Below are 11,791 nucleotides of genomic sequence, written 5' to 3'. Positions count from 1 at the left end.
TAAAACAACATGTGTACTACTGTTTCATGAGAAACTATTTGTTCTGTAAGCCTTCACCTGAAGTACAATAAAATATTAAAAAAAAAGAAAGAAAGAAAATCCTTGGAGACAGGTAAGAGTCTTGTGTGTGAATGTGTAAATATAAGCAAGTTGGTATTTATATAGATTTCAAGGCTCATAAGTGTGGGAATAGAGGCTGAAGAGGTTAAACAGCGGCCAGGTCATGGTGGCCCTTGTATACCATGATAAGGAGTTTGGGCCAGGAGATTTAAATTTTAGAAATCATTCTAGATGCAGAGTGGAGAATCCAATTCAAGGGCACAAGACTGAGGCAGTAAGATTAGTTATAATGTTATTGTACTAGCCTAAGTCTGAGACAACAAGGACTTTTTCTAGGATAGTATTACTAATGATTCAGGGAAGGGAATTTTTGTCAAACATGATGATTGATCAGATGTAGGGGATGGGAGGGAGGAGTCTAGGTTGTTTCCCAGGTTTCTGTCCTGGATGCCTGGTGGATGCTGGTGCCATGAACTGAGATCAGAAACAGTACAAGAAGAATTAGAAGAGGTGAGGGCCAGGAGGACAGGTGAGTACAACTCTGATCGTATTGTGCTGAGGTACCTGTGAGACACTCAGGTGGATATGTCTTGTGGGAAGCTTGATATTTGAAAGTAGAGCTCAAAAGCATGGCTAAGGTTGGAGATATGATTTGGGACTCTTAAGTATACAGTTATAGTAGTAAAAATTATACAGACAAATAAGCTTACTAGGGAAGGTGTGTGAAGAAAGAAGGGAAGGGAGGCAAAGATGTAACTGTAGAGAACACCGGTTGTTTAAGGAGAAGAGAAGATAAGCCACCAAAGGGACCAAGAGAGGTTCATGGAGTATAAGGAGAAAATGGCTCCAGAGCAGCTGGAGAGTAGAGAAAGCCAAGAAAGAATAAGTGAATGACATTGCCCAATGAAGCAGAGAAGTCCAGCAGGATAAAAACTAAAGAGTGTGTAATGGTCCAGTCAATATGGAGGTCATTGCACCCTAGGCAAAACTGATTTCAGTGGAAGTTGGATTTCAAGCATGGAGAAGTGAGTAAGAAGGAAAGAAGTGGAGATAGCAAATGTTCACTATTCTTTCAAGAAACTTTTCTCAGAAAAGCAAGAAAAGAGTTGAGATTGTAGCTAGATAGGGCATCATAGAGGGGACTTTCGGGATGGAGAAGGCTGGAAGAGTTTTATAAAGAGTCACCCAACCCTGCCCATCAAACTCCCTTCACATCCTGCCTCAGTATTCCTTCAGAGGGCCAAAATTTGTCCACATTTCTTTCCATTAGATCATTTCCCCAAAGTCAGGCACATCTCCATTCTCACACCAACATTCAAATATTTTACTTACTCAGTGGCATCGGAGCTGCCCAGAACATAACAAGGAAAAGGTAGAGAGCCCAGGCCATGATAACACAGTCCAGCTTCATGTTGACTGTGTTTGGGTCTACAGCAACCCCCAGTGCACTGATTTTCTTCAACGTGAAATCTCTCAAATTAGAAAAGAGGAAGTAAATCTAACTGTCTCATCTCCTTGCATCGGAGGCCTGTTTTCAGTTTTGTAATTGGCTTTCATCATTCAGATTTGGTCAGGTTGGTTCCAGTGTCGTCTGCATCCTGAGGTTATGGATAAAATGATAAAACCCCAATTGTTCAAGAGTTCCCTCACAGAGCTCAGAGACCCTTCAAAGCTTGTAATTGTCTGATGTCCAGCTGGCCTTCACATACACTCCGTTTCCCTAGTGGAGCAACTGAGGACAGGCAGTGGGACATTGCTTGATGGCTACCCAGAAAATCACAGAGTGATGATGAGAATTCAGTTGTCCTGCCCAATCCTGCTCCAAACCTTTATGTTTCTAGTGAGCAAAACGTAGCAAAACAGAAGGGGAAAGAAGCATGGTAATGGCACCAAGTCTGATATCAGATTAGTCCCTTGTGGGCTACAGCCACCTAAAGCCTACAATAATTTGTACACAAATTTTCCTAGACTTGTATCTCAGCTCTGTTTCTGCAGACTAAGGCTCTTCAGTCAGTGGAAATCTGAGTATGAGGCAAAGATAGTCCCCTGGGAAAGAGCAAAGGAAAAAAAAATCTATTTCCAGAGGAACCAACAGTGAGCCCAGGGCTCAGGCTCATGGTCAAAGCTTAAGCCACTGATCCTAAGGAAATTAGAGACAGGAAGCATCTGATAGCTTGAGAAACCTGAGGAGACTCAGGAATAGGGGCAATATGGAGGCTAAGCATCTCTCTTCAGCTCTAAGTGGCCTTGTAGAGAACGCCGTCCCTGCTTCCAAAAGCTCGCTGTTAGATTGAGGCTTCCTCAATGGCAGGGCCCGTGCCTATTTTCACAGTGCCTATACTCCTTCCTCTTTTCCCATCATAACCCCCTCCAGGTCTCCAGTTGGTTATTTGGAGACGATAAAGAATGGAACAGACAGAAGCCATCAGAAGTGGGGGAAGACAGTCCTGCTTGAAGGTGAGGGAGGGACAACATGATCCTTCAGCTGTGCAGAAACCACAGATCAGAGCAGACACATCAGCAACGTGGGCATGAGGGATTGGATATTTCTCAATCTAAAATAAGCATTTAGAATACATTTTCCATTATCTGAAAGGCATATGTTTTTGTGCTCTTGGCCCCAGGGAATACAGAAGAGACTGAATATGGGTTGGGGAGGAGGCAGTGAGGCAGTAAACCATGCAACTGTGTGATGTGAGACCTACCAGCCTCAGATGAGGAAGAAGAGTCTAGGCCAGCCCTAATCAAAATGAAGTAGATGACGTGTTTAAACGGACCCCCACCCAACACTCCCTAAGACAAAGAATCTCAGGGTTATACAGGTCTTTAAGGGGCTTCCAAACCAACCACAAAATCTTTTCTTTCTCAAGCTATCCCTTCTCTTTACCTTTCCTGATCATATGCCTTACCTGGAGCCCTCCTCTATACCATCTGCATCAACCCCTACAAGACCCAATCTCAATACGAAAAGCAAGAAGGGCTCTGAAAATCTCGGGTGAAACTAACATATTCTTTACATTTAAGTTCTCTCTAAACCACTGGGAAAATTTACTCGCTTTGAAGCCCAATCAATGAACTATTTAGAATAGGTATAGTTCATCGGGAAAAAGTAACATTGGGTCTGCTATGTGTTTATGGAGATTGAGGTTCGGTTCATGGAGTCAGTTCCTCCATCAGGGTCACTCTAGAATACTCACAGGAGTGTCAAGTACCGGCCCTTGTCCCAAGATCAATTAGACTTTTGATACCATCCTCAGCTGCTCTTGGTTTGTCACTGTTTTTTCTTCATTTTTTAATCGAATTAGTAAAAATAATATATATATTAGATGTGAAGATATAAAAAATAATGATGAAATGTACGCTGTTGTACCCTCAGTTTAAGAAATAGAATATTACCATTATCCTTGAAGTAACATGTGCCCTGTCTGATTACTTCCTCTTCCCTCCCCATCAAAATCAACCACAATCCTGATCATGTGCTTATCACTCCTTTTATTTTATAGTATTAAAAATTTGACATGTTCTTAAATTTTTACTAATGAAGTTGTACTGTATTTATTCTTCTGAAACTTGCTTTTTTTCTTAAACGCAACATGTGTTCCTGAGATTCAACATGATGTTCTGTGTTATTGTGTGCTGTTGTGTCCTTTTCAACTCAGCAACCCTATGTGACAGAGTAGAACTGCCCCATAGGGTTTCCTAGGCTGTAATCTTTATGGAAGCAGATCACCAGGTCTTTCTCCCATGGAGCTGCTGGGTGGGTTTGAACCACCAATGTTTCGGTTAGGAGAAGGGCACTTAACCATTTGCACCACAAGAGCTGCTGATGTTCTGTGTAGCCACAGTTAATTAAGTATTCCATTATGTGATTATGCTACAAATTATTCTATTGACAATGGACATGTGAGTTATTTTCAGGTTTTTGCTATTAAAAACTGTGTGTCTATACTTGTACCTAACTGGTAATTACAAGAGTGGAATTTTCTTATTGACTTATGTTGTCGTTGTTGTTGTTAGGTGCTGTTGAGTCAGTTCCAACTCATAGTGACCCTACGTACAATAGAACGACACACTGCCCAGTGCTGCACCATCCTCACAACTATTGTTATGCTTGAGACCATTGTTGCAGCCACTATGTCAATTCATCTCCTCTTCCTCTTTTTCACTGATCATCTGTCTACCAAGCATGATGTCCTTCTCCAGGGACTGGTCCCTCCTGATGACATGTCCAAAATATGTGAGATGAAGTCCCACCATCCTTGCTTCTAATGAGTGTTCTGGTCTTTCAGGATTTGTTCGTTCTTCTGCAAATCCATGGTATATTCAATATTCTTTGCCAACACCATAATTCAAAGACATCAATTCTTCTTCTGCCTTCCTCATTCATTGCTCAACTTCCACATGCATCTGAGGCTATTGAAAACACCATGGTTTGGGTCAGGCTCACCTTAGTCCTTAAAGTGACACCTTTGCTTTTTGATACTTTAAAGAGATCTCTTGCAGCAGATTTGTCCAATGCAATGCGTCATTTGATTTCTTGACTGCTGCTTCCATGGGCGTTGATTATGGATCCAAGTAAAATGAAATCCTTGACAACTTCAGTCTTTTCTCCGTTTATCATGATGTTGCTTATTGGTCCAGTTGTAAGGATTTTTATTTTCTTTATGTTGAGGTGTAATCCATACTGAAGGCTATGGTCTTTGATCTTCATCAGTAAGTGCTTCAAGTCCTCTTTGTTTTCAGCAGGCAACGTTGTGTCATCTGCATATCGAAGGTTGTTAATGAGTCTTGCTCCAATCCTGATGCCACATTCTTCCTCATATAGTCCAGCTTCTCAGATTGTTTGCCCAGCATACAGACTGAATAAGTATTGTGAAAGGATACAACCCTTATGCACACCATTCTTGACTTTAAACCACACAGTATTCCCTTGTTCTGTTCGAATGACTGCCTCTTGATCTATGTACAGGTTCCTCATGAGCACAGTTAAGTGTTCTAGAATTCCCATTCTTCACAATGTTATCTATAATTTGTTATGATCCACACAGTCGAATGCCTTTTCATAGTCAATAAAACACAGATAGGAGGCGGAGCCAACATGGTGCTATAGACAGGAGCACCATGCTGTCCCTCTGCAGCAAAGGTCCGAAAAACTAAGTAAAACAGATACAAATGTCAATCCTGGAACCCTAAGCACCACATGAAGGAATAAAGAACTTGATCAATCACTGAATGGAATAGGAAGCTGACAGAGAAGAGAATGAGGAGAGCTATGGAATGGAGTAAACTACCAGCTAACTTGGGCTGAGTTGCCATCTTGGACTACAGCCACCAAAGAACGAAGACGGAGTATGGGAAGGCAACTCCACGGCGCTCCCAACAGGACAGAGAGCACCCAGTAAGCAGAGATACACGCTTTCCCACTCCCCACCGTTCTTCGCTCTACGCAGCCTCTGCTGCTTTCCAGTGGGCTATGGTTGCTCGGCCAGAGAGACGTCGGCAACTCGGCCCCTTCAGTGACATTTTTTGTTTTTGTTTTTTTGGTTTGTATTTTTCTTTGTTTGTTTTTTGATATTGTTGTTGTTGGGTTTTTTTTTTGGTCTGTTTTGTTGCTTCTCTCTCTCACTTCCTTCCTTTCTTTTCTCCAGTCCAGTTAGCTCCATGTGCCATTCCCTCCCCTTCTTGACAGGCTGGGATTTTTGTTTTGTTTGCTTTGTTCTTTTTTTTTTTTTCTGTTTCTTCTCTCTCCTTTCCTTTTTCCCACCCATTCAGCCCTGTGCACCACCCCCGCCCCTTCCTGAGGGACCATTCTGCACTGCTCAGTTGGACAGTCACTGTGCACGGCCTCCCCGGGCCTGCTCTGCCATCACCGACTGGCTCCCTCAGCATCATTTTATTGTTTGTTTTGTTTTGTTATTGTTTCTTCTCTCTCTTTCTCCCTTCCTTCCTTCCTTTCCTTTCTCCCATCCACCCAGCCCCGTGTGCCATCCCCAACTTCTTGGCAGGCTGTGCTGTACCACTTGGCTGGAGAGCCTCTGGCACACAGCCTTCCAGGGTCTGCACCACACCCACAGGCCAGCTCCCGCGGCACCATATTTTTAATTTTTCTTTGTTTTTCCCCTTCTCCTTTTCCTCCTCCCTCCCACTTAGGCCCTATGCTGCCTCTGCTTCTTCCTGATGGGCAGTGCAGTGCAGTGCCACCTGGTGAGACAGATATCAGCTTGCCACCACTGCAATTCCACCCTGCCCCCAATGGCTGGCTCCCCCACCACCACATTTTTGTTTTGTTGTTACTGTTCTTATTTTTTTATTTCTTTACTTTTTATTTGTTTGCTCAATTGTTAGTTTCTTCTCTCTTTTTCCCCCCTTTTCTTTCCTTTCTCCTGCCCACCTAGCCCTGTGCACCACCCACGCCCCTTCTTGACAGGCTGAGCCACACTGCTCGGCTAGAGAGCCAGCAGCACTTGGCCTCACTGGGTCTGTCCTGCCCCCACCCACTGAATCCTACTGCCCTGCCATTGTATTTACTTTTTCTTTCTTTTTAATTCATTTTTTGCTTTTTTTGCTTTTGTTTCTCTCTTCTTTCAACCGCCCACTTAGCTCTGCATATCACATCCTGTCCTTTCCCTCCTGCCTATCTCCACCATGTGCTGAGTGACACATCCAAGTGGTACTGATGTGGTCCCCTGGACCCTGCCCTGCAATGCCTCCAACTCCACCCCGTTGCCCCCAATTCATGCCACAAACTACCCATTCCATCCCCTCTATACCTGCTCGACCCACCCTGCTGCTCATAGCTGAGTGACCGGCCCTGCCCACCAGGACAAGGTGGTGAAAAGTATTGTGCCCACAGGTGAGCAAGCAACAAAACACACCTATCCCGTCTTTCTAGATGTAACCAAATAAAACAAAAAAGCAGCATGAAACAATCAATTCTACAATCAATAAATGATGAAAATAATTCCTGAATGTCCTGGAGACAGCAGACTATACCAAAACATATTAAAAAACAGGAGAGGATGCTTCCAGAATGCCACCAAGATAAAACACCAGATGACCTTCTGCTAGAAGAAAAGGTACTGGAACTACCTGATAGGGAATTCAAAACTCTAATGTTCAGAGTTCTCCAACAGATGAAGGAAAATACAGAGAAAAATAAGGAAAAAATAGACAAAATCACGGAGAAGACAGGCAAAATCATGGAAAAGACAGAAAAAAATGGAAGAATTCAGGAAAATAATACAGGAACAAAATCTCAAAATAAATAAACAACTAGAAATCATACAAAAACAGCAATTAGAAATCCAAAAGATAAAGAACAAGATTTCAGAAATGGACAGTGCAATAGAAGCTTTTAGGAGCAAATTTGAAACAAAGGAAGACAGGATCAGTGAAATTGAAGACAAATTCATGGATACCAGTTTGTTTGAGGAAAAATCAGAGAAAAGAATGAAGAAAGATGAAGAAACCCTGAGAACAATGACGGATAGAATCAAAAGCAAAAATTTGGTTGTGATCAGAGTTACAGAACAGGGGGAAAATAGAAAACACAGAGTGGAACATTGAAGATTTGCTGATAGAAAACTTCCTTAATATAATGAAAGAGGGAAAGCCGACTGTCTTGGTCATCTAGTGCTGCTATAACAGAAATACCACAAGTGGATGGCTTTAACAAAGAGAAATTTATTATCTCACAGTCTAGTAGGCTACAAGTCCAAATTCAGGACATCAGCTCCAGGGGAAGGTTTTCTCTCTCTGTTGGCTCTGGAGGAAGGTCCTTGTCATCAGGCTGAGGAGCTTCTCAGGTTCAGGGACAAAGGACATGCTTTGCTCCCGATGCTGCTTTCTTGGTGGTATGAGGCCCCCACATCTCTCTGCTCACTCCTCTCTTTTATAGCTCAAAAGAAACTGGCTTAAGACACTACCTAATCTTATTGACCTCATCAATATAACTGCCACTAATCCATCGTATTACATCATAGGGATAGAATATACAATACAAAGGGATATCACATCAGATTTCAAAATGGTAGACAATCATATAATACTGAGAATCATGGCCTAGCCAAGTTTACAGATATTTTGGGGGGACACAATTCAATCCATGACATCGACCATCCAAGAAGTTCAATGAACCCCATATAAGATAGACCCCAAAAGAAAAATACCAAGACATATCATAATCACACTCACTAAAACCAAAGACAGAGAAAGAATCCTGAGAGCAGTTCCAGAAAAAGAAAAGTCACATACAAAGAGGAAACAATAAGACTAAGCTCTGATTACTCAGCAGAAACCATGCAGGCAAGAAGGCAATGGGATAACATATATAAAATCTTGAAAGAAAAAACTGTCAACTAAGAATAATATATTCTCTAAAACTCTTACTCAAATATGATGGCAAAATTAGGACATTTCCAGATAAACAGAAATTAAGGGAATAGGTAAAAACCAAACCAAACTTACATCAATTATTAAAGGGAGTCCTTCTGTTAGAGAACCAACAACATCAGACAACAACCTGAATCTAGCACATAAGACAGCATCAGCCAGATACCAACTTAGATAATGAACTCTCAAGGATAAAACAAAACTAAAAAATTTACAACAGGAAACCATAGAGGTCAGTCTGTAAACAACAAAAACTTCAGAACAATAAAAGAGGGAATAAACTGTGTAGGTATAGAGCTTTCAAATGGAGAGGAAGTCAAGGCATTATCAAGTTATAAAAGACTGCTTTAAACTTTGGAAGATAGAGGTAAATTTCAAGGTAACCACAAAGAAAGTTAAAAAACCTACTCATCAAAATAAAGAAGAAAAACTTAAAGTCTCAGTAAACACAAAATCTACAAAAAAGAAAGAAATGAAAAAAAAATCCACAAACAAAAGGAATTCAGCACAGAAGAGTAAGAGGAACAAAGAAAACGTCAGCAACACAAAAAAAGCACTACAGAATGACAGCAATAAACTCACAGCTATCAGTTATCACACTGAATGTAAATGGCTTAAATGCACCCATAAAGACAGAATGGATAAAAAAACAGGACCAACACGCTATCTACAAAAGACACTCTTTAGAAACAAAGACATAAATATATTAAAAATCTAAAGATGGAAAAAAATATATCAAGCCCAAACAGCAACAAAAAAGAGCAGGAGTGGCAATACTAATCTCGGATAAAATAGACTTTAAAACAAAATCCACCATAAAAGACAAGGAAGGACATTATATAATGATTAAAGGGACAATCCACCATGAGGACATAACCATAATAAATATGCACCCAGTGTCAGGGCTCCAAAATACATTAAAAATAAAAAACTCTAACAGTACTGAAAACAGAAATTGACAGTTCCACAGTCATAATTGGAGACTTCAACATACCTCTCCTGGTAAAGGACAGACCATCTAGAAAGAAACTCAACAAAGATATGGATGATCTAAAGACCACACAATTAACTTGACCTCAGAGACATATATAGAACACTCCACCCAACAACAGCAAAGTGCACATTCTTTTCCAACACACATGGAACGTTCTCCAGAATAGACCATGTCTTAGTCCAGAAAGCAACACTCAACAAAATCCAAAACAATGAGATAATACAAAGCATCTTCTCTGATCACAACATCATAAAAGGAGAAATTAATAATAGGAAGAGCAAGGAAAATAAAGTCAAATACATGGAAACTGAATAACACCTTGCTTAAAAATGACAGGGAAATAGAAGAAATCAAAGATGAAATTAAAAAATTCCTAGAATCAAATGAGAATTAAAACACATCATATCAAAACCTCTGGGACACAGCAAAGGCAGTGCTCAGAGGTCAATACACAGCGATAGATGCACTTATCAAAAAAGAAGAAAGAGATATAATAAAAACTTTAGCTATGTAACTTAAATAGAGAACAGCAAAAGAAGCCCACAGCCACCAGAAGAAAGGAAATAATATAAGCTCAGAGGAGAAATAAATTAAATAAAGAATTGAAAACAGAAGAAAGTATCAACAAAACCAAATTTGGTTCTTTGAAAGGATCAACAAAGTCGACAAACCATTGGCCAAATTGACAAAAGAAAAACAAGAGAGGATGCAAATAACCCAAACAAGAAATGAAATGGGGGACATTACAACAGACCCAATTGAAATAATGAGGATCATAACAGAGTACTATGAAAAACTATACTCTGACAAATTTGAAAACCTAGAGGAAACGGACAAATTTCTAGAAACACACTACCTACCTAAACTAACACAAACTGAGGTCGAAAATCTGAACAGACTCATAACAAGAGAAGAGATTCAAAAGGTAATTAAAAAAAAAAAACTGTCAACAAACAAAAAGCCCTGGCCCACATGGCTTCACTGGAGAATTCTACCAAACATTCAGAGAAAAGCTTGCACCAGTACTACTCAAACTATTTCAGAACATAGAAAAGGAAGGGATACTTCCAAATTCATTCTATGAAGCCAGAATAACCCTGATGCCAAAACCAGGAAAAGACCACAAAAAAAGAAAATTACAGACCAATACCTCTCATGAATATAGATGCAAAACTTCTCAACAAAATCCTAGCCAAAAGAATTCAGCATAATATCAAAAAAATAATACACCACGACCAAGTGGGATTCATGCCAGGTATGCAAGGATGATTCAACACTAGAAAATCAATCAATGGAATCCACCACATAAATAAAAGAAACGAATCACAAGATCAATTCAATTGATGCAGAAAAGGCATTTGACAAAGTCCAACACACATTCCTGACAAAAACTCTCAGGATAAAAATAGGTATAGAAGGGAAATTCCTCAACATAATAAAGGGCATCTATACAAAACCAACAGCCAACATCATTCTTATCAGAGAGAGGCTGAAAACATTCTCCCCTGAGAACAGGAACAATACAAGGATGCCCTTTATCACCACTCCTATTTAACATTGTGCTGGAAGTCCTAGCTGGAGCAATAAAGCAAGAAAAAGAAATAAAGTGCATCCAAATTGGTAAGGAAGAAGTAAAACAATCCCTATTTGCTGATGATATGATACTATACATAGAAAACCCAAAGGATTCCACAAGAAAACTACTGGAACTAGTGGATTCAACAGAGTAGCAGGATACAAGATAAACATACAAAAATCAATTGGATTCCTATGCACTAATAAAGAGAACTATGGAAAAGAAATCAGGAAAGCAACACGATTTGTAATAGCCCCTACCAAAAAAAAAAAAAAAAATCATACTTAGGAATAAATCTAACCAGGGAAGTAAAAGACCTATACAAAGAAAACTACAAAACACTACTGCAAGAAACCAAAAGAGACCTACATAAATGGAAAACATACCATGCTCATGGATAGGTAGACTCAACATTGTGAAAATGTCAATTCTACCCAAAGCACTCTACAAATACAATGCAATCCCGATCCAAATACCAACAGCATTCTTTAAAGAGATAGAAAAACTAATCATTAACTTTATATGGAAAGGAAAGAGGCCCAGGATAAGTAAAGCATGTGTCATGGATTTAATAGTGTCGCCCCAAAATATCTGTCAGCTTGGCTGGGTTATGAGTCACAGTACTGTATGATTGTGTAACCTGATGTGATTTCCTTATGTGTTGTAAACTCTATCACTATGATGAGGTTATATGCGATCTCCTTATGTGTTGTAAATTCTATCACTGTGATGAGGTTATACTGATGAGGTTTACAAGATTACATAGTGTC

General features: G+C 40.0%; 1 protein-coding gene across 2 annotated transcripts in view; it reads right to left on the bottom strand.

Moving 5' to 3' along the window:
• FCRLA (Fc receptor like A) overlaps positions 1 to 1,516 on the bottom strand; it is a 7,485-nt gene extending 5,969 nt beyond the window's left edge. For both annotated transcript variants that reach the window (XM_023740033.1, XM_004385743.3), the window contains exon 1: positions 1,393 to 1,516. In XM_023740033.1, the coding sequence (XP_023595801.1) occupies positions 1,393 to 1,471 (79 nt within the window). In that variant the 5' untranslated portion in view covers positions 1,472 to 1,516. The remainder of the gene's footprint in view (positions 1 to 1,392) is intronic.
• Positions 1,517 to 11,791: the final 10,275 nt, after the last annotated feature.

The sequence above is a fragment of the Trichechus manatus genome, unplaced genomic scaffold (assembly GCF_000243295.1).
Source record: "Trichechus manatus latirostris isolate Lorelei unplaced genomic scaffold, TriManLat1.0 scaffold00145, whole genome shotgun sequence".
Lineage (NCBI taxonomy): Eukaryota > Metazoa > Chordata > Mammalia > Sirenia > Trichechidae > Trichechus > Trichechus manatus.
Note: the sequence above shows the minus strand (reverse complement) of the source record. Positions and strands in the feature narration are given on the sequence as shown.